At 43.7% G+C, this 26,631-nt stretch overlaps 1 protein-coding gene across 5 annotated transcripts in view; it reads right to left on the bottom strand.

The window, feature by feature from the left end:
- EMCN (endomucin) overlaps positions 1-26,631 on the bottom strand; it is a 49,966-nt gene that overhangs the window by 1,790 nt on the left and 21,545 nt on the right. Inside the window, exons 5-11 of one of the 5 annotated variants that reach the window (XM_040556858.1) lie at positions 24,007-24,129; positions 17,927-17,959; positions 15,494-15,565; positions 13,917-14,012; positions 12,230-12,254; positions 11,307-11,368; positions 1,086-1,159 (exon numbers count right to left, since the gene is read on the bottom strand). In XM_040556858.1, the coding sequence (XP_040412792.1) occupies positions 1,086-1,159; positions 11,307-11,368; positions 12,230-12,254; positions 13,917-14,012; positions 15,494-15,565; positions 17,927-17,959; positions 24,007-24,129 (485 nt within the window). Of the gene's footprint in view, positions 1-1,085; positions 1,160-2,659; positions 3,434-5,644; positions 5,769-8,610; positions 9,562-11,306; positions 11,369-12,229; positions 12,255-13,916; positions 14,013-15,493; positions 15,566-17,926; positions 17,960-24,006; positions 24,130-26,631 lie in introns of those variants that run through there. The other 4 variants (XM_040556856.1, XM_040556855.1, XM_040556857.1 and 1 more) reach the window with 4 other exon arrangements.

Here is a 26,631-nt window from a genome sequence, read left to right as displayed (position 1 = left end):
AACAAGGAGTAAATCCATCATCCGGGGCATTGTCCTGCATTCACACAAACAGAGCAAGCTCTGAGTTTTTGGTAATGTAGGCAAAATTGGGTTTTGATGCTCTAATTCAAGGGACAAATTAGTTTATTTTTTCCTTGTTGTTGGCATCAGGAAAGCTCATTTTGGGCATTCCCAGGGGAAATAAGAACAGGCCGAAAACTTCAAAGATGTTTTGCAAAAGGGTCTCTCCCTGTTTCTGTTCAACTGTATCTCTCTCAGTAGACAGTGATGGGACCTGTTCTAGGGGGACTTCATCCCACAATGGTGGTGCAAGTCTGTGCTCTGTCTGGGCCCAGCATATCTGCCTCTTCCAGTCCATCCAACAGTATGATCTGATACCTGTTTCTTCAAGCCATCTTTCTCCTCTATCTCCTTTACAGGGGAAGCAACTCTATGGACCGATCATGGTGCCTCAGAAAGCTTCATGCGTGCAGGAAAATGCAACACCCTTACCTCAAACAGTGGATTTCCTAGGTGCTCTGATGGTCCCTGCCCTTGAACATACAAAAACTTTGTCCAACACCTGCCAGTTTTGCACGTTGGCAATCAATAAATTTAAGCCATACTAAACCATCTCAATAAGAGTGTTTGCTTTTGCATGACGTGGAACAGACAAAACCTTTTCAGGAAACAAAAGGAGCTGAACACTTCTGGGTATCAAGTTCCTTCTTATAGACAACTGTCTTAAGAAATCTCTTACTTCTAACAAAAACAAAAAAAGGAAATTTGCCAAGGGAATTACAACCAGGAAATGAATACTGAACAGTTAAAGCCAAATGCGAAATCTGTAAAAGTCTGCCTTTGCAAGGTGGCAGCTTCTTCAGCTGCCATGGGCTTCTGCAGCCTTGGTTTGCCTGAGACTCTGCTTCAAGCTGAGCTTAGTTTAAGCCATTGCTCCTTGAGGCTGCCTCAGCTGACATTATTGCTCACTTTTTTTGCTAACTATTTTTAACCCCTTTACATGGCACAATACTGAGACTAACAAATGTTACTGAGACTAACAAGGACTAACATTACATGACATGAGACAAAAGTAAGCAACTTACGTATTTATTGCTGAGGTGTGAAGAGGAATCATCACACTGCCGAGTTTTATTCTTCCCCTGAGAGGAATGTTCTCCTAAAAAAAACAAAATACATCGTGCTTTAGTCAAACGTGAAGAGAGGATAAGTGAGTCCAGCAGCAGCACATCACTGGCCACGGCACAAACTAACCTGTCTCCTTGTCAGGTTCACTTAGCCAGCAAAAACTGTCCACACAATAGATCCTCACTACTCTGTGTGTTTTATGGCTTATTCTCCCCATGATTTGCTCTCATTGTTGTGCTACTACCACAATAGGGTTCAATGAGAAACACTGAAAATTGTTCAATGATAACGTGCTGGAATGGTGCTCACTTTCCAAGTGTTCAATTTTGGACAAAATTATTTCAAAACACATTACAAAGTGCTGCTAAATTAGTGTTTCAGAAGTTTTGATGATGTTAAATTTCAGGTAAAAAGGCATTCAGCAACTACTTCAATAATTCCTAACAGATTTTCAGAGAACAAGAAAGCGTAAGTTTCTGGTAAAAAAAAAAAAAAAAAAAAAAAAAAAAGGAACATTTCAAGAAGTTGATACATTTTTGGAAGGTGAAAAGTTTTTTTATTAGAAAAAAATCTTATTTTGAAAAGCTAAAACAAAGTGAACCGGTTCCAATTATTGTACTGTTTTGTAGTAACAAATTATATTTTCTATTTCATGTCTTTTAAATATTTTTTGTCTGTTAGTTTTTCCTTCTGCATGTTTGAACCTTTCATGTTCGATATAAAGATACAGATTATTTAATAGGGAGCAAAAAGTAGATATTGGCAAAATTTCTTTTTAAAAGCATGCAGGAGAAATTGGAAATATATCACCACGGGGAAGATAATATTCAATAGCTGTAATAAATATCAGTAAGTTGTTATTAGTCCCACCCATAGCTGGTTGCTCTGCCTGGGCTGTAAGGAGGTAGACTTCCACGGAAGATGAGTACTTTGAGCAACAAGCAACACATCTAAGGACAGGATCCAGAGCCAGCTCATCTCCCTGGATAACTTCCCATCAATGTCAACAGGCTTTGGACCAGAGCATAAAATGCGTGAGGCAGGGACGGCTACAACATCCTGTCTGGATTTGGTGGTGCTATATGCATAGTCCATGGAAAGGGTGAACAGCCATCAGCTATTGCTGGGGTCAGTGTCTCCCCATATTACCAGGGATTGTCCGATATCAATGTGTCTATTTGCATTGTGTTGTCTACAACAATTAGTGCCAACAAACAACTCAGTGATGAAGACAGAATGATGATGTAGAGGAGAGGAAATGGTCACACAAATGCTCCCTGACCAAGAGTAACAAAGATAACAAACTGTGTTCGATATAGGACTGCAGTATGCCTTGAGACTGTGCGGAGAGGTGTCTAGGACAATTTTGGAGTCTAATGTCTCAGCAGTTTGATGCTGTGCTAAATACCCAGCTGCAGCACAAAGAGCAAATTAAGAACAACATTCAGGTTAGTTGCGTGTGGGAAGACGTTTTTATTGATCTCAAAATAGCCTTAAGTGACAGAAATAAATTCCAAGACTGCTGAAAAACAAACTTGACCCCAAACCATCACCCACTAAAAACAATGGATTAGACCTTGTTTCCCATAAGGGAAATTAAAAGCAAACATTTGTGTTTAGTGTTTTCCTAGAACAGATGATATTTAAATTGACCAAAGGAATTAGTTCACACCAAATTGTGTAGCTGATGGAGAAAATACGCAGCACAGCGAGGGTGCTCAACTGGTCTTAATAGATTGCCTGCACACTTTGAAGGTTGTTGCTGAGAGACAAAGGGTAGAATTGCACAAAATATTCCAACAATAGCATAATTGCTGGACACCAAAATCAGTGGAAAGTCGTCATTGTTGATTTGGGGTTATGCATTGAGGGGAGGGTGACACCCACAAACTGTAGTGTTGCACATCAGTAGATATCAAGAAGCTATCAAGAGAGACATGAACCACCAGCTTCTCACAATATGATTATACAGTATCTTGCATAAAAGGTAGCCTAGAGACACTTGATTCAATTTGATATGCGTACTATGTCATTAATTTATGATAACAGGCTGAAAAAGACACTGCACATTTGTCTACTCTGCTAAGCCATTGAGTAACTGAGAGATGAAGGGACCCATCAGAAAGAGGTTGGTGCAGTTAACCATGTGCTGGCAGTTGTGGAGCTGCAAGCCCAACGTAACCCCCTTTACCTGCGGTCCTGCCTTGTGAGACCTCTCCTGCCGGAGGAGGAGCTGTGAGCTCAGAGAGGTTAGCAGAGGGCAGTGAGAAGCCAACCTCAAATATATCACGCGCTTCTACAAAAACTGAAAGACATGATACACAGGTTGAGAAAGAGGCCTCCAACAGAATATTTGGAAAATGAAATTATACTGATACCAACATGGAAGTTTCTGTTGACAAGTGACAAATAAACCCTTCTATTAAACCTTTTATTCTCCCTCTCATACTCCAATGTTCCCTCTGTTTGTAGAGTTTTGTCTGAAATGGGATTGTAAACACAAAGACATAGGTACAGTGAAGTCTCTAAACATTACTATAACACAGAAAGATCTGTAGTTAAACTGTCCAACTTATTGCCACAGGATGCAGTAGGTGCCAAAGGGGATAAGATAAATTCATGGAAGTGAAAGCCATCGAGAACTATTAAGGACAAGGGATACAGCTTCTGATTCAAGAAGTTCCCAAGCTGCAGATTGCTGCAAGGATGCAGCAGAGGATGTATCAATGTGCCTCTGCTCTATTCCTTATCTTCCTTTGACATCTCATGCTAGCTGTTGTCAGAGATGGGGTTTGCATATACACAGCCTCCCATGGTGGCACCCCTGGGAGATATTTCTGCTGGAGACCTGACACCGGATTCACGAAGGCAAGCTGACAGTCTCATCAGTGGGCACAATCAGATACACTCTGCATACATCCTCCTCCAAGGAGTCACCCCTAAAGAGGCTGAGCATGGGGAAGATGGAATAGGAAAAATGTTGTAGCTCCTGATCCTTCAACATACTTGTTCTGAGTGCATGGGAAGAAGACTGAGTACACAGATACTTAGGCCTCTGCAAAGCTAAATTTTTAACCAGGAAAGTAATAGCACTCCAATGAAAATGCAAGACTTTCTGATAAATTAAAATTTCACTTATGCATATTTTTTAGTTTTGTTTCTTTTTGTGTTTTTTATTATTATTTTTATTTACTCTCACAAACATACTGATTTCTCACTGTTATTTCCTGATGCCAGTATATGTGATAAACTATTGGGCATATAATCAGCTGAAATTACGGATTGCATACAGCTTTGAAACCCTGAAAAAACATTTCTCTGTCTCACCTTTGTGGCAGGCTGTTTTATTAATCCCACACTTTTAAAATTATTCCAATTAGATTCAGAAACTGAATGCAATATTCAGAATACACATACACCACGGAGCAGGGTGATATAAATGAGAGTTAACAGGTCATATCTTCATGAGTACAGAAGGACTTTGACCTGGGCAAAGGCCCCTCTGACTTTTGAAAGCTGGAAGAAAGGATATAAAAAATAGGCTTTGACATAAAAAATACGTTGCACTGCATCTCAGATTACATTGCATGAAAAAAATGAGTTACACTGCAATTTCATTGTAATTTCTGCTGCTGAGAAATCTCTTCTAAGTGACAATCTGGTTCGGAGCAAAGAATTAAAGCACGCTTTTCATTTTGAAGAAAATTCAATTGAAGAGTCCTATTTTTCATAAAAGTATGAAACTACCTCAATAGACCCAGTAATCGAGATGTTTGTCTTGACCGTGCAGAACTAAGAGGAGTTGGGGTGCAGTCGTGGTGCAGGAGGGCAGACAGGGCCACCCATTGCTACCTGCAAGCTGTCCTGGCCACATTTAGCAGGACAGAGGGGTCTGTGTGATTGGAAGGGGTGGGAGATCGTTCCCCAACAGGGGAACATCTTGGAAAGCAACATGCAAAGCTAGCAAATGCTCCACAGACACAAATATCATCTGACCCTCAGCATCCTCTGACTGTAAGAGGCTGCCTGGAAAACTCTTGCAAATACGCATAGCTCGCAAACTGGGTTAGAATTGTAACCAGAGAAGGAAGTGTATGGTATTTAATGTTTCTGACTACAGTTTTGCCCAAAAGTCTCAGCTGGAATTGTGTGCAGTTGGAGCTTTGTGGTGCAAATAAACATACATTGAATCAAGCCATGAGTAGTAAGAAGCTGGGAAAGTTTATTCTTCCATTTCTATAAATAAAGAAATCACAACTTCAGGTTGCTGCACAATTTAAGGTTTAAAAAGTCAAGTGTGAGAAAATGAGAAAGAGAGGGAAAGGGAAGCAGATACTTGCTCTATTTTTTTTTTGTTGTGAGGGGACCTTTTTCTATGAAGCAGCTTCTCGGTTTTCTACCTGCAGGGAAAAATAGGATACAGAGTACTGCTGATAATATGACAAAGAAATAATCAATATTATATCCTTAAATGAGAAGAAACATCAGCTCTTACCACTTCCAAGCACACAGCATACCAGCAGGATGCTCTCTGCTGACCTGCTTAGTTTATCTGGCAAGTGAGAGGAGGCAGCAGGGGAAGCTTCTGTGACCTAGAGACCTGGCTTCTTCACCTGCTCCTAGGTGCATCCACCTGGATCCTAGACAAAAAGAGAGAGAGATGAAACTATCAATGCATGCAGAGGAACCCCATGGTCCCCTGTGGAACCATGCCCTACACATATCCTACTCCCTCTGGCAGGAGTAAGTTTCCCTGGGCTGAGTCACTAATGAGGCAAAAATAAACGTTTCTTACCTTCTTAAAAGCCACAGTCCATGCTCTGATGTACTCAGCATAACAGAAACCAAGGAGGAATAATTCTCTGCTGAGATTTTTCCTGTTCTACCACAGCCAAACGTATGGTTTGATGTGTGAGATAGCATGATTTAACAGTCTCAGCATTCATAGAGTTCATAGAGTCATAGAATATCTCAGTTGGGAAGGACCCACAAGGATCATCGAGTCCAGCTCCTGGGTCCTCAAAGGACCACCCAAAAAATCAGACCATGTGTCTGAGAGCATTGTCCAAAAGCTTCTCGAACTCAGGCAGGCTCAGTGGAGAACGCTGATGAAGATGTCATCATTCAACCTCATCATCAGAAGACCATGGGATTGTCCAGGCCCAAACCCCAGCAACACAGCAGGGTGTCTCATCAGGTGCTGAACTTCATGTGTATTCCCATGGCAAAGGCAAGTTCTTGTGCTGAATGAGAACAAGGGTCTTTTTCCTTGTATTGTGACAATTTTGGTGCTCAGGCACAGCTATCATCTGCTGACGTGGAAGGTTAGGAATCCTCAAAGCTTTGACAGAGGGGGCTTTGGAAATTCAGGGAGTGCAGAGGAACACTGTGAACAGCTGCAGGCATATGCAGGGCCATCTCAAAAGTGGCTGAAGTGATGGGGTCCAGTTAATCTATGTCATAGGTTCCACCGTCTTCAAGGTGGGTAGCTCGTCTTGTGCAAGGAACACACCCAAGAAACATGAAAAGTTATGGGCAGGGAGTACACTCAGCTGAAGCAACAGAAACAGATCTGAAGTGGTATTACTGTTAACCAGCAGCACCGTTTGGAAGAGGTACAGAGCATGTGTGAATGCTGGTTGTTCTATATCCTCATTTCCTAATATTTTATACTGTGCTTCCATCGGAGCATGCCTTTGGAGATTGGTCATTCTCTCCAATGTGATTACAGTAAGATAAGGGTTTTTCACATGTGACAGACCAGGCGTTTCCTCAAATTCCCTTGTTTTCCTGGAACAGTTTCTCAGCTTTGTTTATTAGTGGCACTTGAACTTTTATTTGTGTCTACAGTAGGTGTCTTGAGAAGCCCTAATGCTTCCTGAGGCGCTGTGCTTTAACCCAGCAGGCAGCTGAGCACCACCCAGCTGCTCACTCACTCCCCCCATGTGGGATGGGGGAGAGAAATAGAAAGGTAGAAGTGCAAGAACTCATGGGTTGAGTTAAAGACTCTTCACTTGATAAAGCAAAAGCCATGCCCGCAAGCAAAGCAAAGAAGTAATTCATTCCCTACTCCCCATTGGAAGGCAGGTGTTCAGCCATCTCCAGGAAAGCAGAGCTCATCAAGTGAAAAGGCTTCTTGGGAAGATAAACACTGTCACTCTGAACATCCCCCCTTCCTCCTTCCTTACCCCAGCTTTTATTGCTGAGCATGGTACCATATGGTACGGGGCATCCTTTTGGCCAGCCTGGGCTAGCTGTCATGCTTCTGTCCCCACACAGCTCCTGGTGCACCCCCAGCCTCCCTGCTGGTAGGGCAGCATGAGAAGCTGAAACGTCCTTGGCCCTGTGCAAGCACTGCTCTGCAACAACTAAAACAGCAGTGTGTTGTCACCACTGTTTTCAGAAATCCCAAACACAGTATCGTACCAGATTTTATAAAGAAAATTAACTCTATCCCATGACATAACAAAGACCCCTCTCAATTGGTGATCCTAAAGGACCACCTTCCATTGCAGGTGTCTCACCAAAATCTAAGCCACATCAGCTTTGGCACACTCTTAATATCCTTCCAGCAAGTTCAACACAGAACAGATAATATCCCTACAAGCCAAGTAAGCCACATCTTACAACAACCAAACTCACATTGATTACAAAACATGTCCTAATGAATCACCTTATACATAGGCACCAGGATTATACCTAACAACTCCAAAATATTATGTCACCTGCCACATTCCTGTGAGATTTTATGTTGAACAGTGAACTGTTATACTGCTCTTGATACATTTCAGAATGGGTACTCCAGGTAAGGGCCAGAAAAGAAAGCTGTCAAATCATTACTCAGGTAGCAATATTTCTGTTGTGCATAATTCATACATATGGAGTAGCCTTTCCCCAATTTTACTCCTCAGCCTCATTTCTGTTCCTCAGCATTTTGTGTAAGTCCTAAAAGGTAGTCAATACCTACTCTGTTTTTCAGTAAAATACGCAAAAACCATTACAGCAAAAGCTAGGTATGTTTCTGTGATAGGCAATACTTTATCATTAACATCATGGACAATGAGATTGATCTCTTAGTCATCATGTAAAATCCTTCATCTTACATTCACAGCAAGTATATCTACCACTTGTAAGCCAAACACACAGGACTATGGGCTATAACGAATCCCTAGTAAGAACTATTTTTTCAGTTAGATTTTTTTTTTTGGAGTTCTGTATCATAGAAGACCATTTATTTTCCCTAGAAAGAGCCACCCTAAATTTGTCTATATAGTCAACACGGAATGGCTGTAGTAAGTCCTATAATTGCACATTAGTGTAAAACTTTCAAGAAGATTCAGTATCCTAAGCATTTTTATCCAAGTTGAGTTTTCACATATGATGAATGTACAGGCACTTGCATTTGGTGCTGAAGTTCACTGGCAAAAGTGCATGAAAAAAAATAAAAATCAAAGTGTTTAGTTTTGTCTCTTTGGTTTTTTCCTTTACATCACTTCTTAACCAGTAGTGGTTAAGAACTTAGAACTTAGAACTCATAGCCATCAGGAAGTCCATCTTTCTAACAAGAGTTTTAAGCAATGAGAATAATAAAGCTCACTTTTACCTAGTGATGTGCCTGATGACATTGCTCCATTAAAATACATTACTTTGGCCAAGCCTTAATTGGACCCTGTTCTTTTCCTGTATTCTTTCACATTATTTGTGGGTATTTGAAATAATATCCTTGATTAAATTTAATTCAGCTATGCTTCTGAAAAAGGAGCCTTTCTTTTTCTTTTAATTTATAGTCAGAACCTAATTTTAGAAGTCCTGAAATAGGATCCTCTAGTAGGCAATGGACCTCCATAGGTCACCTCATTCCAGTTCAAGGTACATGTCCAAGACAGATGGGATAAATAGCCCTTCTGACACATACATCTCTTTCAACTGACTATGTGCAGCTAAATCAGTTTTTAGGTGAGGCAAGACTAAACTTGCCACAAGCTTTGATCAAGCTACGCCACACACATCACTGTCACAAGGTATTTCTAGGTTACCTGTCTGAGCATAGTTGCTGATTACATCCTTGTATGTTTTGTACATAAGTCTTTTCTAAACATTTTTGGAACATTCATACAATAACAAAGCCTTCTGTTGAAATAATAAAGTAAAAAATTAAAAAATACAGCTTCGGTTAATAAAGTTTCATTTGAGTACATGACAGTGCAGACCTTTGTTGTGTTTTTGTGCTCATCTTCAGGAAACGGAGCAGCCTATTGATGGCAAGATGATGATGAAGGTCTAGATGTGAAGGTAAGACTTTTCCTAAGAAATTACTCATTTTAGTCAAAACCTTTTATAATTTTGTTTGTACATACAGCCAGAGGCAGCTATAACACTTCCAAAATAGTTAGGCTATGAATTCACCCTTCAGTTGAGCTGGTTTTTATATATCTAAAAAGGAAAAAGAGGAACATATGTAGAGAAGTGATTGTTTCACTAGTTGCAAGAGAGACCAGATGAGTCGGACATCTCCCATGTTCTGGTGCACCTGTACCATTAAGAAATGATTACTTTTCTCCCTGAGCTTTTAACAAAGCAAGTAAATCTTAGTCAAATGGGCAGGCACCCTAACATAACTTGAAAATATCTGTATGAGCGAGGGATATTTCTGGAAGGAAACAGGCCTTTCTTTCAGAGTGTTTTTAATTTAAGAAGCCGAGTGTCTCTCAAAAGCTGTGGAAAAGCAGACCTTCAATTTCAGTGAAAGCATGTTTAATTTTGAAATCTATAAAGATGTAAGAATTCAAGAGAAAATGGTAGCTGTTTTAAATATGAATTGTATTAATGAGAAGAGGGCAAGAATCTTGTCTTGTAAGTGGCTCTGACTCATACCTTCCAATTATAGCATGCATACATCACACTTCTGTAAAGAAGAATATCAAGCATCCTCTGGATGGAAGAAATTCAGATACTTGGTGAACCAGCAGCTGATTAACAGGCACCAGACCTCATCGTGTGAAAAACAGTGTGCCTGGGTGCTCTCATTTACACTGCTGCAAAACACAGTAACTTTCTTGCTGCCAGTGAAGTTACTTTGTCATTGAAAGCTGTATGAGGGCAGAATCAGTCCAAAAATGTCTCTGAATTCTAGTCTCAGACTACATTCAGCTTTCAGAAGACACATAGACACATGATTTTAGTGTAAACGTGCCCACAACTTCATACCCCTTAAAACAGAGGGGTTTACATTTACATGTACATTTACATGTACATTTGTTTGTACATTTGTTCATTTACATTTGTTTCAGAGGACTTCTTGAGGATTTAGAGGAAGACGAGAGCATCTATGGAGCAACCTCTGAAATGTCACCAGGGGAAGCAGAAACCTTAAAAAGATGGATAAAGTAAGAGGCTGTTTTTCCCGGAGGACTTCTACAGGTGAGGTGGGAGCAAGGGTAGACTACGCAGCTGAGGAAGCGAGCTGCCATGGGTTTTACCATGAGAAGAATTACCATGAGAAGTTTCAGATTTGTTGTTCAGATAGCTGTGAATCAGATTAGTCAGAATTTTGTTCTACCTCAGTCCTATTTTGTGCTCCTCTGTTTCTTTCAGAACCGATATCTATCTCCTTCTCTTAGATACTAGAGATGAGATTTTGATTTCTTTTGTGTATGTTAACTATAACCTCTATTCCCTTTATTTTATTACACACACATTTTGTAAGAAACTGGATTGGTCAAGCACAGGAGAGAGGAATTTGTAATAAGAGTAGGATTTTGAATACACAGGATGGCTGGGTGCAGGATGGCAGCACTTGCTCCCAAACCTTTTGGCCGCAGGAACATTAACAGTCCCCACCCTTGTCTAGCCAGATCCAGCTGATAAATGTCACGATCTCAGTTACTCCTCAATGTGCATAGCTGTAGGTCACTTACCATAGAAGAGTTAATAAAATGATTTTCCCTATAACTGCGTTATTTCTCACTCCCAAATACTGACACCACACACAGTGCAGCTGCACTGCAGCTCGGCAGGCTCCCAGCCTGTTTTGTTTTGTTTTTGCACTGTGGAGGAATTGTTTTGAGTGACTGGCTTGAGAGGAACTGAAGATGGTTTTGCTATTGCAAATGACACCCCAGAACTGCTCCTCTCCAGGCCCTGAGGCACACACATGGACACACAGAAGAAACACTCACCAGTCTCGGGAGAGGTTGTCTTCACAGACAGAAGTTTGACACCTTCTTTATCTGACTGGGCCCTGTTGGAGTCAGAGACATTTAGGCACAGTGAGCATGCAGCTCTGGGAAGTTGGTCAGCTAAACACAGCTCTAAGATCACAATCTGGAGGCTTGAAATGGGCTTTGCCTGGGATCATGTGTGAATCTTATTGATGGCAAACACTGCATGCCAATCTCTCTGAAAAGACCTTTCTCTTAAAATAGGTGATAGATTGTATGACTCTGGGTTCAATGCAGTGCTCCACAGAAGTACAGCTGTGGGAAAAGAGAGTCACCTTCCTCTGCCAGTGCAAGGCTTTTAGCCACGTCACATTGCAAGAAGGACCACCTCAGAGGTCCAGGGAGTCAAGGTCAGCAAGTAAATCGCCAGTGCAAATGCTTTTAGTCATACAAAACATAGAGGCCACATCCAGACCCAATGGCCTCTGGTATATATCTTCTAATGGACCTGTCTCAGTTTCACTCCCCTAAAATTGCTTATGCCAATTCCATTTTAACTGAGCCTGTGCAAATGTACAGGTGGAGAGAAGATGGGACAGAGGAATATGAAATGACGGGGAACAGGAGAGAAAGAAAGAAAAATAATCCAGAATAAAATGAGAGAAAAGGGAAAAAAAAAGATGGCACAGCACAAGGTAAGTTTATCCTTTTCAAAAGGATCCCTTGCAATTTCTGTCCATGCTGGAACAGCCGCTTATCATGCATACAGGTGTACAGCAACTGCAAGCACATCCCTTTCAACAGCATATTTCTCTTTGGACAGCAACTGCTTATTATGTTTAAGCAGAGGAAGACCAAAGAGAATCACATGCAGAATTTGCTGCATTCACAAGCGCCCCACAGCAGATCTCACAGCAAGGCAGAGACAGGATTCAACCTACTGTTCAGTGCCGTTCTCTTGTCTCTCTGGAAGAAGAAACAGAGTTAGGGTCATTGTGGCTGATGGGACTCAGTTAAGCAAAACATTTAGACGCAGCTATTGCTGTTGCTGGCAGAAGGCTTAGCTGTGATTTTGCAGTGTTGTGTTAATGTACTTAAAGAACGCAATCAGCCAGCCTGGATGGTAATTGGCGCCGTCCTGAAAGATCACCATGCCCCCTGTGTCATCAGTGTGGTGACTGTGTGGGGAGAGGAAAACCCCTTGGTGGAGGCGGAGGAGCTGCAGAAATCACGTTTTTCCCTGCAGCTCCCAAATCTGCGGGCACGGAGGAGGTGAGCAGGCAGCAGTTCTTGAGCATGTAACAACCCAGCTAAAAGGCAGAGGCTGAGTGGGGGCTGCCCGCCCTGGTGGCTTTCACCCCTGGGAACGCGGTCTGTCATCCCAGCCAGCAAGGAACACGTTTCTCCCCAAAATGAATCATCCACCGAACAATTTTTCTTCTTACACCCGAATGCGGGCAGATGGATAGGGCCAGGGGTTACATGGGATGCGTGGAGCTAGCTCTAATCCCCGGGCACCAGGCACGGGGGGCTGCGCACCAGCCAGGCTGAGCGAGCCCTGTGGGAAGGACCACAGAGAGCTATAGCTGCCTCCTCTCCTTTACAGGAGAATTTGCTAGCACTGCAAGTGCTAGCGGCTGTGCGTGGGGGAGGCTGGCAAGGAAACCTCCTTCACCTCATGTCTTTACTCCTTCCCTCGGAATATTCAGTAATTTCCTCAGTGGGCATCACACCTTCTGCTTTCTGCTTGGCTCTGGTTTTCCATGCCATTGGCTAAATTGGCGGCAGCACGCTGCCTACCTTGCTCTGCAGCTTCCACACCCCGTTGTGATTTTGTATTTCCAGACCCCAGTGATTTCACTGTTGAGGCTCTGCACAGATCTCCTAACTCATGCCAGCTCACAGTCTGGATTCAGACATGCTTGCCTTTTTTTTTTTTTTTTTTCTTTTTTCCCCCACTTAATAGAAAATTGCACTCTCCTGTGGCCCACTCTGGCAACAATTTGAAAAACTTGGCAAATGGAATTTAATGGGGTTATGTCCCTATTACCTTAAATGTTTCATGGACAGCAGTGAAGCCTGTGCTGGTTTTAGCTGATCTGTCAAAAATTACTATTTCTGAAAGTACCGTTTGCTCAGCGATTTTGTACCCATGCATATACTGTAACCAAAAAATTATACTTGTATATCAGGTATTTCCTAAAAGAAAGCATTGATGTTTCTTTGCCTGTGTTTGCAGAGATAAAATGAACATAAGGTGATTTTGCTGAACAGTATCTCCAAACTTATTTTCACCCTTTTTTTCTACCTGATTGACTGATTGTGTTAGCACAGCTGTTTGTTAGCTCTTCGCAGCTGCAAAGGGCCGAACAAAAAGCTTTACAGCATTATATATTCTCCAGAAAATCACAGACATTTTTGCTCCCTCTGTTATTCCTAGTGATTTTGAAAATAAAGTGCTACTTTCCCACTTTAGGCAAAATACTTTGAAATACAAGATTTCCTGTCAGACTACTGCAGCATCTATGGTTACAGTAATCTAAAGAGCCCCCAGAGATCTTAGAGTAATACGAAGCATACTGATATTTTTTTTCTCCTCCTACTGCTGAGAGAAAGCAAACCAAATACCTGGAGTTTTCTTGTGGCACATTCTGTACAAAGCCACCAGTGAGAAGACAGAAAGGGTGATGACTATCAACGTGATGACGATTGGCAAGATAACGCCTGCAAAAGAAGGAGAACATCATTTTGCTGCTCGCCTCTGCCCTGGCATTTTTGCACCTGGGTGAGAGGTACCACCAGCACCTCCTGCCACATCCCCTTCACCAAACGCCACTGATATCCTCAGCTCACCCCCAGCACCCACTCCACCCCATGGTGCTGGTTTCACCCACGGTAGGATTTGGGTGATCTCCAGGTAGGAGAGTGAGGGTTCACCATCTGCCCTGGTTGGATCAGTCATCCTGATCTATACCCGCATCGTTCACCCCTGGTGTTGATCACCCCCAAAGGCTTTTGTGAAACTGCCCTGCTGCAGGAACAATTTTTTGATGCATGCAAAGATTTTTGGTGTTCTTTTTTTTTTTTTTTGGAAAGCTAGACTGCTCTGAAATTCAGCGACTAAGGCTATTATTTCTCTTTTAGCATCGTGTGCCCAGAAAGACACCAAGGAGTTACATAATTCAGTAACATTCCCCACAGCACTTACAACCAGGGAGAGAAAATGCAAGATCTCCTTTTTAAATGAGGACATTTCTTCCCTTTTATTATTTCCCACCATCTGCCATTTCCTGACAGGTGTTTCCCAGCCAAGAAGCAAAAAGGAAAGAATTATGTCATGAAGAGAAGCTTTCCTGGGGAAATATCAAAGCCCAGTTTCTCCCCATTTGTCTTTTTTTTTTTCCTGGCAGCGATTGGCCACGTTTGTATTTAGCCTGGTGGCCTCCGCCCCATGCTGGGGAAGCTGCAAAGCCTTAGCATCGTCCCTCCTGCTGGCCCCCTGTTTTGAAGGGGCATCTACACTGGCTCTTGATGCAAATAATATTTAATATTCATACAGAAGAGTGTCTGAGGAACCAGAGGGAGAACCTGGAGACAAGTTCTGAGTAGAAAAACATCAAACATATTTTGCTGAGCCAGTGCTTTTTGTAGGAAATAGCGGATCTGCAGTAACACTCTTGCCTCAGAGATACATAATTATAAAATAAAAAATTAAGTGACATGCACCATGTAAATACCGACTGCTTGAAGACTTTGCAGAGGACTCCCAGTCCTTCTCTCTCTACCTACCCTCCCGTGACAAAATGGGCAATACATTCATATAGTATAGTCATAACAATATATTTGTGTAATAAGTATTCATACTGGTATGTGAATGACATTTTCATGTGTTTCCTTTTGTCTCCTCTCACAGGGGATGACTCTGTTCACTTTTTTTTTTTTTTTTCCATTTTATCACTTTTACTTCAGTCCTTGCAAATAATTGCGCCACTCTCCAGTGAGAGAAGTGTCAACTTGCCAAGTTCTTTCTCTTTGGGATGAGGTTAATAACATGCAGTTAAATTGGGTTTGTAAGAGGGTGCATAGCCTGGTATGGACAGAAATAACATTGCCAGTTTTACTTCTCTGCTACTCCAATCGCTCATCTAAAACCCTACTGATCTACTGAAAACTCAGAGGATGGACAACGAGGTAGCAATACTCACTGGAGTAATGAATAGTATCCTCTGGCATTTTGGTGTTTCCAGAATTGCTTTTGGTGATGACAAAATCTAGATCTGCAAAAGAAATATTGTTTTCAGGTCAACATATAAGTGCCAGCACTTCCCCAAACAACTCCCCTTCTCAACCTCTGCAAAATGACTTTCCCTAAGCAACTTTGGAGTCCCCAGTTCTGGAGCCATGGTACGCTTCATGGATATAGGTGTCCTCAGTTAACACCTGAAAAATTTGGCACAAGGGGTGGAAAAGCTTATCTGCTGTGGCCTAAGAGAAACGCATGCTTTGCACTTGATCCCAGAAAAATGGCTGTATGGCAGCATATGCTTTCTTGCTTACAGGTTATGAGCTACATTTTCACTTTTAGAAGGTAAAGACGGAAGGCCTGCCGAGCAGGGGTACCAGCAGAGGTATAGCTCCGTGTACAAGCTGCAGTAGCACAGCAGCAGGCAGGGAGGCTCCGACCCACCGTTCCAGTACATGTTTACACCCCTTGCACCCGCAGGGATGTGCGGTTCCTCTTCCAGAGGACAGAAGGGGGCTCAGCTTGATGGGTGGAAGCTATGAAATTCACTGAGTCAATCAACTCCCCTGGGCCATTTTGAGGGCTACAATACAATTTCAATCTGCTAAACCTCAGAATGACAGGTCCGTGTATTTTACAGAAGTTTTCATGTGGGCAACACTTGTAACTCTCATCTGCTGAATTAGTGACCAGCAATATTTGTTGGTTCCAAGCCTATAGGGCTCCCTCTTCCTTGCTGTACTGATTTTAAACTCAGATCCTGTCCTGAAAAATATTTTGGTGACTGTTTTTTTTCCATTATTCTCCTATTGCCCATATTCCCATTCTCACAACATCCTGCCCAACTCTGCTATGTAAGAGTATGTTGTCTCCTGATGCAAAAGAAGCAAAGAAGAGAAAGACCAGGGGCCAGCTTCTCCCCCAGATATGCCAGTTTACTGGTTTTCCAGATAATGAGAAGCCACAGGGTCCTACTTAAAACACTGTGTGGTTGTGCAAAGGGAAAGATTTTGAGAGCTGTGTTCTCAATTTGTTCTGCTTTTGCAGAGCTGTGTGAATTTTGGACAATTTGTTTAGCTTCTGTTTCCTTTCCTTGTTTTTTGTTTGTTTGTTTGTTTGTTTAGCCAAAGTCTGGCCTCACAGGGAGAAATGTTCACTTACTACTTACTGGATGGGGCCTGCTCAATGCAACCACAGCATTGGATGCATCCAAGCATCGAAACCATCATTGCTTCTGACCCTTTTCCCTGAAAAATCACTGTCTCTGTAAAGTTCTCTCTTCCATGGTGTCTGTCTGCTGAGGGGGCAACAATGTGAGGATGGAAACTGTGAGCCATCATAAAGTGACTGAAATAATTCTCATGAATTCATGATTCCATGTGATTGCTTTGTATTTTTCAGAGAAATACTACTGCCCTTTTCTCTACCTTACCTAATCGAATACAGGATACAAAGGGAAGGCAGGCAATTATCACAGCAATGACTTATCCTGCATACTGGCCAAAAATGTCAACAGAAACAAATTACTTGGAAAAATGTGAATCTCTACACTTGTGCAGTGTCTCCCCAGGAGAAAAATTGAGGATTCAAATGCACTGGCTATCTTCCTAGCTGTCTATTAAATGACCAAGATGAGAATAATGCAGGAAAGACAAATCCACAGGTTAGTGTTTTAACTACGTGAAACGATCAATGAGAAACACGAGCTGAAAAGAAGCACTGCTGAATGAGTGAAATGGATTAAGGAATTAAAAACATTAACTCAGTTATCCACTCAAGTTTTCTCACAAGCCAGCCCATCCTGTCTGCTTTCTCTGGATCTGAAAATTGGATCTGGAAGACGTTTTCCAGCTAGGGAATGATCTGGGATCCAGATAACAATCGGAGCAATAGACCTCACGGTGACATGAGGAACAGGCTGCTGGTGGCAGACACAAGGGCTGCAGCAAGCTGCACAGAAGCCACTGCTTCCTGACAAGCCCAGAGGAAGGGAAATAAGACAATACTGGTTCACTAGCACAGGAAGACCTTGACTTAGCCCAGGACCTGCTGCTTCCAACCACAGGACAAGGCAGGAGAACCACGGACAAGGACTAGCTCCTTGGTGAACACTATTTTTGTATCAGTTGCCCATTGCATCACGCAGTACGCTCCCACCCTGTTTGCTTTGCAGTATCTCCTGGTCCCATGGGCATTCAGCTGCATTCACGGCAAAGTTACTTATTGCCATGGCTTGAGCATCGCTTACCTGCTTCTCCATACCACACGTCAGGTTCATTCTACCCCCACCAGCCCCTTCGTTCCCCAAATATTTCCTCTCCCCAGGCTGCCCCTCACCACCCCACCCCAGCCCTTCAGCCAGCATGCAAAGAGCAAGCTTGGCCATTGCTCTTACTTGCTGGCTCTGTCGGGGTGCTCACGTGAAGGTCTGCAATAAAACAGAAGAGCAGGGTTGTTAGTAACTGGTTTAGGGCTAGAGGTCCTTGCTTACTGGAGAGGAAAGCAAGGGGGGTCTTGAGACTCCAGAAATGGGCTCAGTAACTGCACAAGAAACTGTCCCCAGGATTGGGCAGGGCAGAAAATCCTGAATTAATCAGTACACAGAAAAATAAATAAATAAATAAAAATCTTCCTGCCAAAAACAAGCAAGTGCCCTGGGGCAAATAGCTGGCGTTTAGCTGACAACTAAGTATTGTAATAGAAGAAACTCAAGTGCCTAATTGAGACACATCTTCAAGTGTCACAAAACCTCTCAAAAATGAATCTTCGCTAATTACCCGAGTGCTCTTGGCTATCAGGCTGCTGAGCAGCAGGGAGAGGCCTTGGTAATGAGAAAGAAAAGGACTTTACAGTGCCTTGTGTGCAGGACTCGCGGTCCTGCTGCTGGCGGCTTCCTCCCTTCACTCCAGAAGATTTTGGTGCAGAATTCCTGCATTTGTTAGCGTGTCACTGCTCGCATACATCTAGACCATAGCATGCTTGGACACTGAGGAGGCTGTGAATGTTTCACGCTTGGAGGCTAGCCACAGACAAACATCACTCCCGCAGTGACGTTACATTAAACCTCTTCTGTGATCAGTCTGAAGTCAAAGGAAGCCGGGCACCTAACACATCCCTGTCTTTGAAATCATGCACCCACATGTAGTGGCAGCAAAACACCTTGTCCGAGACAGGCTGCCTCTCGCCGGGGGCCAGTGATGGCACTCCGTCTGCTGGAGCGGGCTCTCACTGGGTTACTGGAGCTACCACGGAGGAAAACCCTTGAGGTGCTATATCCTCAGCACTTCCTCCTTATTTTGAGGTGTACTTCACAGCATCTGGCTGGCTTCTTCCAGGATGGATGGCACCATAAAAAAAACCTTTCCCTGGTTGCATACAGGGTTGGCTTCTCTTGTGGTGTCCGTGAGGAGCGGGGCTCATCTAGCCCTGCCTTGAGAGCTTCTCAGGAGGCCGCGACCCACCACGGCGCTTTCTGTGCTTTGTAGGGGCAGCTCCTGCAAGAGGAGCTGCAGCACAGTTAAATGCATTGTCCTACCGCCGTAAGAGCTGTTTTTGGGAACAAGAACAGCTGCTGTTGTTTCCCCTCCTCTCTACAACCAATTAAAAACACGGATCACTTGAGCCGCTGGCGTGCAAACAACCACTTTTGCTAGTGATCTACGTGACAGAGCTTTAACGAAGTTTTAATCACAAACGGGCGTGAAAAGCATGTTCAAGCTGAAAAGCCAAGTACTTAAAAGTCAGCAGCGAGAGCTCTTCTTGAACATATTAAATATTAGCAATGCTAAGTACTCTGAGGGTACACAGTTATTTCATACTGGCTTCCCAAAATTCAGAGGAGATGTTTTTCCTAAGCTATTTACCATCTCATCAATCCAGCTGCAAAGCAGCATCACCTTGCTCAGAAAGGATCTCTGTGATGACTCATTAGCTGATGTTTATGGCATGTTTGGGCAACATTAATGACAAGAGCCTAGGAAAAGCTTTCAGGAAGTTAACAACTCTCCTGTCAAAGAAAGGTGAAAAGTACAGAAAGCAGCAGGACACCCACCTGGCATTAAGGGAACATCCAAATGTGACAGGATTTCTTCTTACCTGAATCCTGCCTTTCTTATTGTGAGTGGGATCCCGTGGAACAAATGCCATGCGAGCACACAACAATGGTTGAACAAGCAAACATAAAGCCATGTGTGCGCACGTTTATGGAGATAGGCAGAAGGCCTTGACAGTTCTTACAGGTAAGTCATGTCTCTATGAAAGGTCAAGCCTTGCCCTCCCAAGTCTGAGAGGAGCTGAGCTTTTCTAAGAAAATACCCAAGATGTTAATGTAACATTTTCTCTTAACTTTGCTTTTGTAAACAAAGTGAACCATCTTGGCTCAAATTAGACCAAATAAACAAACAGAAAAAGTAGGTCAAGCTCAAGGCTGATACCCAATTTCAGCCCAAAGACATAAGGTTCACCAACATCACATGCAGGTGATGTTAGGCTCTGTGAGGAGGAAGTGTCAGGCAATCTCAGGACAGTCAGTACCCACAGGCCACCCAGAGCCCTTGTGCTGTCCTGGCCTGACCTCGGCCCCTTCAGTGCAGAGCAGGGAGGGTCCCAGGTAGGAAACGAGGCAGCAGCTCCTTCTCTCAGGGGCTGGAGAAGACACCCAGCTCTTGGTTCTTTCTAAAATCTCTACACATCTGCATGCAGTGAAACCACAAACCTCTTTTCCAAAGGTATCTCAGCTGGGGTTCTGCTAAAGTGTGAAAAATCAAATAGCCAGTGAAAGAAAACTACACACCCTTCTCTCTCCCCCCGGTCTCCAGTAAGCAAGCCAGGTGCCAGCTCACCTCTGCTCAGATTGCTCAGCCCTGCCACCTAAACACTGCTGCGCTCATTGGAGCCATTCAGCAGCTGCTTTCAGCTTGCATTTCCCAAATAATCATCCAGCACCCTTTCTGGTGGTGGGGCTGTGCACTGCTTCTCTAGGGAAAGAGGAAGACAGAAAGGCAGGCAGCCTTTTGCTTGCTAAGGCCTTTATCGTGTTGTTCTGGCTCTCTGCTTGGCCCCTGCCACGTCCCCTGGGGCTGTGAGCTGGGGGGCAGGTGCTCTGCATAGATAATCCAGGAAGATTTCCAGATCCATCACGAGGATCGAGGTGTACAGCACTGGCTGTACATACAGAAGGCAAGGATAAAGAGCCTGGCGTACGACCAGGTGAGCTGACAATACCTGCCCGAGTCAAGGCAGCACTGGTGAGGAGCCTGGCAGATGGAGAGAGGCACTGAGAGCTCACCTCTCCCAAACCTCCGCTACCTGAACAGCCGGGACGCCCTGCAGCTTGCTGCTTCTGGTTTTGGAGGGCAGCCACGTGGAACTGTGCTCGCTGGCAAAACAAGCGAATAAATTTGGCTGATTACTCAGAGGGGATACCACAAGATAAATCACAGTGAAATTAAGAACCTTAAAAAACCCTCCTTGCCCTGACTGTGCTGTAGTTCTACAATTGTGTTAACCAAGGCTTCACTGTATTTTCCATCTCCCCAATGCTTCAATTTCTGTCTCTCTTTCTGTGAAGAAGCTGAAGGGCAATTTTTGCTTAATATCACTATCCAGTGTTCCTATACAGTTTGTGCACAGAAAGAGTCATACCCTCCCTGTCTTACTCCTAGCAATTTTTCTTTGGAAGATTCCTCCTGTGAATCAAGTGAGTAGGACTTACAATTTGAGGAGTGCAATAAAGGCATCAACAGATGCAGCAGGTTGATTCACCTGTCAGCTTATTACAGTAGGTCATTTGATCTCACCAGCCTGCTGGATGGACTTCAGCTCACACTGCCTTATGGATGTTTGTTGTTTAGGTCAGAGAATAAAAATCTACGATACCTGCACTTTCTCAGAGGTATTTAGACTGATCCATTAAATCTCCAGTTCTTCATCAATTAAACAGAAGGAGAAAAATTAAATATTAGCCAGCAATCCTTTGCGGACGTGGAGCAGGAGTAGGAGGCGTATTATACATGACAGCCAAAGTTGAAGACGTGTATGTGTCAGTGGCACGCATGCCGGTTGCTCTCTTCGCTAAAAACAGCCCCTATTCCCTCCGCTAGCCTGGGTGAGCACCACGCAGCCCCTCCTCTGCAGCTGCTGCCTTCAAGCCTCCTTAACACAGCGCTGCTGCTCTCTGGTGTTTCTCCAAGCTCCTTCCCAGGCTCCCCCCCACTCCTTTCAGTTGCTCTCCAGCTCTCTGTGGCACTCCTCCCACACCCTGATCTTTTGATATGGCTGATTGGAAATTTCTCTTCAAAATGTTTTTTTTTCTTCCTCTTTTCCTGCAGCAAGGAAGGAGTTTTTCACAAAAATGGCATTATTTTATTATTTAAATGGGAACTGGTCTCAAAACTAAACCTATTGTTTTGGATTGAGATTAGCCATCTGAATTATTTTGGTTTAGCACACCAAATAGAAACGTTCTGTTCTGGATGAATTTCACATTAATTTGTCTTCCCACACAGAAGCTGTGGCTTGGGTACCTTCAGCTTTTTAGCTCTGTGATCCCCTGTGGGCTGCAGCATGAGCCACACCACATGTACCAGCCTCTGCTCTGGCGAACAAAAGGTATCCAGACCCTATGGAAGATGAAATTTCAGTGTTGCAAAGAAGGATTCCAATGGCAGCAAGAGTCTGCATTTCTTCTAGTCTCAGTACAGCCTGAAACAATTGGCTTCAGGCTTGCAATGGCTTAAAAGTAACTAGGGTGCAGCCTGTGGCTTCCCTTGGCCCTGAGCAATTGCACATGAACAGGGAGTAAGGGTGTCGTAAAGGTGCACCCATTAGGGATGAGCTACCTAACTCAGCAGGGTGAGAAATGGGATTTCTTGCATATTTAAGCTGCAAGAAAGCAGCAAGGAGCTGGTCCAGAGAGGAGGCAGGGAAGGTGCAAGGATGAAACCCTGGTGAGGGAGGAAATGATTTTGAAATGGCAGTTTTATGGGAACTCAAAGCAGTGGCTATGCCAAGGACTGAGGCTGAATCCCCCAGGACAGATGGGCCCTTTCTTCCTCAGCCAGGCAATTACAGCCCTGGCATCTTGGGTAGTCCCTGAGCTAAAGAAGATTTATTGGCTTTACAGCAAAGTGAGCTGAGTAAGACAATGACTTTCACAAACAGACCCAAGGAAAAATGTAAACCTTTCAGGGCAAGGTTTAAGCACAAAGTGTAATTGTACAAATAATGTAACAGGTAATTCAATACATAGAATCCACGGCCATATATGTATTATGGCTTCATTTTAACCTGGAGAATTTACCTGCGTGAGAGAACCTTTCTTTAAAAGCATTGCAATTTATTGGTTTATTGCAGTGTACCAATGGTAAGGTTTCCACACTGTGCACGTGTCTGCCAAAAGACACACAATGTGACAGGATAGTCAAGTAACTACAGCTCACAGTGTATGTATTATGGGGCATAAGCTTATTAAAATAATGAAAGATTCCTCTCTAAATCAGTGGCCATGGCTTAAAAATGAAAAAAAACCAACTTCCCCAAAATGCTTATTATTATATTATATCTTTCTGCATGCTTTTAAGCATTTCAGTATGTACTGAGCATATGACATTACTACACTTTTATATCCAATCCCACCCTCCATAAGAAGAATCCCATTCATTGTGCTGTTTTACCACAAACAAATATTATTGAGCACTCATAGTTATCTCCTACAAACATAATCCAGGGTGCTGTAAAGAGTCTTATTCCTCTAGAAATGTTAAACATTAATATTAATAGGGAAATGCAAACAAAGTCAGCGTCCCTATTAGGCTTAAATACGGGTAGCTGATAGTATTGAGTGAAAGCTCAGGGAACTTTAAGACCTAAGTAAATGATTCTTCAAAATCTGGGAAAATTAAGCCTGGTAGACACATAATAAATGATCACTCTCACGACCCAGCATCTACATTCACCACAAAGTTGCTTAGTGGTTAAATACACCAAAACACACCAGGAAAACATTATAGCTAGACAGGCATTGGGAAGGATTGATATCTTTTTGACCTTGCGTGTGACCATGTTGTACTTTGAACAATGCCATTTAATTGGTAATATGCCTTAGCTTGCCCTCTAGATTTATTAACAATTGTAAAAATTATAGCTGTTTTCTCCTTTGCTTTGCAGCCAGAGAATTTATCTCGATGACCTCCTCTGGCAGTCAGTGCTACACAATGACCACATACGGCATATATAAAGATTTCTATTATCTTAATTTATATCCTCCTGTAATGACATTGAGTTTTCTAACTGAATCTTTTGAAGTTCGCCCATCACTCATCATAACTTCATAGCTGGATGCCGTGAACACATTGTACCCTGCATGAATAAGGAGGTGGCCCTCATTCTGGGACAACAAACAACAAATGAAGGAGAGATTCAAGATCTTTTGAACAAGTTGCATAGGAAAATGGAGTGTATATTTTCAAGACTTACCTGAGGTTTCAGAAGCAGAAGTGGCTTTTTGTGGAGAGGTTGTAGGAGACAAAGTTGATCCCTTAGTAGATGGAGCACCCACACTCTCATTTTGTGTTGCTTGTGTTCCGCTCACTTGAGCAGCTGGAAATGAGACACACATTTGGGTAAGATACAGCAAGAGAAGTGCTGCCTTAGATCCCTGGCCATTCTGCAGAAAAATGCACTCTCCATCACAGATCTCAGGTCAGAAAGCACTATGCCTTCTGGTAACCCCTCGTCAAGCAGCAAGCAATCCCTATGGGGTTGTTACTACTGGCATAGCTGGGGCATCTTTAAAGCAATTCCTTCACGTCCAACGCAGCCTGTGCCAGAAGACAGCTGACAGCACTGGCCAGGGAGCCCAGACTGACCAGGCAGTCTTGTGCCAATGGTGACATGAGCAGAAGATGGCTTACTGCCATCTCTCTCTTACCTTCATTAAAAAAAAAAGAAAATAATAATAAATAAATAAAAGCTTTAGCCGCAACAGTCACGTAATGGAATATTTGGGAAAATTTTAGGTATTGCAATTAAGTGTAGAGTTAATTACTTCATCCTGTGCTGTTAAGGTCTGGGAAATAATATAGCCACGAAAATTAGCATATGAAAAATTGAAGAGCCTTATTGCTGCTCTCGCAGAGTCAACAGAGGATCAAGGCCATCTGCGTCATGAGACTCGCAGTCCAGGGTGAGCCCAGCTGCAGGACACCATCTGGCCAAGGAAGTGAAGGTGACAGTCATGGTGCAGGAGAGTTCAAGCCATTTCAGTACAGAGGTGATTTCTGTGTCCCTTCTCAGACCCCAGCATAACAACAGGCAAGACGGTGCCTACCAAATAAACCACAGGGGTGCTCAAGATTAACCCTACGCTGCCTTTCTGATACCAACCTGAGATGCAGTTGGGCTGTAAGCCATTTCCAGTGCCTTGTCATATGGATGATGCACAGCAGGACCAGAACTACTGCACGACTTGTGTTTTTTTTTCAAATGAGCACAGCACCATGCATACACAGCACGTGAGTCCTGGGGAATGCTTCATCACACGCCTGCTTCAGAAACCCTGATTACCTCTGGTTTGGCATCCCCAGAGAGTCCTTTACTCAGGGAAAATAAAACCAACACCCAAAGCTCCCTTTCCTAGCACCATACAGCTTTAACTCGCCCCTTCCCTTCCCCTTTTGTTTAGCAAGTGCAATAGCTTGGAGAGGCAGGCTTCAAAAATCAACGTGCTGAGGAAGAGTGAGCTGAAGCCACAGGAGTCTGGGGGTTCAATGCAAACATGGGAATTGGGAAGGGAAGGAAACTGTAATGAATTTCATGCAGAACAAGCTTAAATACCTAAAAGTTTTGCTGGGATTCTAGTGAGAAGAGGCATAATTTCTGTCAGCTCCATTCAGAAACCTCAGCACTGTGCACCTTCAATATGCAAGTCTAATCAGCAGCAGACACGAGTGAAAAACACAACTTGTAAACCATTTTTGACCATGGTGTAAAGCAAAGATCTACCAGCTTGAATCGTTTTCACATTCTCATTGAAGAAGTAATGAATGGAACTCTAGCAAGCTTTATCCACTTCTGGTTCTTATTGTGGTGGCTGCAGACTCAAGTTTTAAATGTGGAGTTTTAATCTGAAACCAATTTAAAACAACAACAACAAAAAACAGAACACAAAGAGCCTCCCTCCTTCTTTGACACATGGGCTTGTAAGAGCCACTGTCCTGTGGCTCTCTCATCGTAAGGGCAAGCCGGTAAAAGCTTGCACGGGAGGGTGAGAAGCAAGCCAGAATAGCAGTGACCCTTCCCGTGCAGGGAGGCTGGTACACAAACACACTCTGCCAGCCATGCAAAGCTCACTGTGCACGTGGGAGAGCTGAGGGAGGCAGGCAGCCTCGTGGCCCCGCGGGGCTGCTTTCCCGTGGGGACCAGGCGGGCGCTATCGGCGCTGGCAGCAGCCCAGCCCCGGGTGCTCCTTGCCTGCCTGGGAGCTGCCAGCACAAGCTGTTCCTGGGAGCAGGAGCTGGGAACGCCACGTCAGGGCACTGAGGGGAGGGATGATGGCATTTGTGTCTTGTTTGGCTCATTCAGCTTGGGTGAAATTCCTCATACGGCTCCTGGAAGCACAGGGATGGATACGTCTGTGCCTAGGGCTCATCGTGGAGCTGGTTGCATTTATTTTGGCAGTCTGCAGAACAGGCTCCTGCTGCAGAAGGGCAAAAGCAGACAAGCCTCATGCCCGAAACACAGTACCAACAGCCCATGAGCTGATCTCAATAGCTTCTGTGCCAAAAACCTACAGGGACAGCAGCATCCATGTCCAGCTGCTGCGTGCATACACACACAGCGGGGGCAGCACCGTATTGTGCCAGAAATCAGGAAAGCTCACAGCCACACGAGGTTTGGTTTGCTCTTGGGAGGAGGAGAAAGTGCAGCCCTGGCTGTGGTGCCCATGCTCCAGAGGCAGGGGATGTGTCCCCACCAACAGGTCCCTGCAGCGACCCATTGCGCTCCGGCACAGCTGACTGCAGCAAGGGAAAGCACTCACATCACCTCGTAGTGTGTTTGCTGCCAACAGCTGATGATGGATAAAAGGGTAAAGTAAAAATA

Source organism: Cygnus olor, chromosome 4 (assembly GCF_009769625.2).
Source record: "Cygnus olor isolate bCygOlo1 chromosome 4, bCygOlo1.pri.v2, whole genome shotgun sequence".
Lineage (NCBI taxonomy): Eukaryota > Metazoa > Chordata > Aves > Anseriformes > Anatidae > Cygnus > Cygnus olor.
This window is presented reverse-complemented; position numbering and strand designations above follow the sequence as displayed.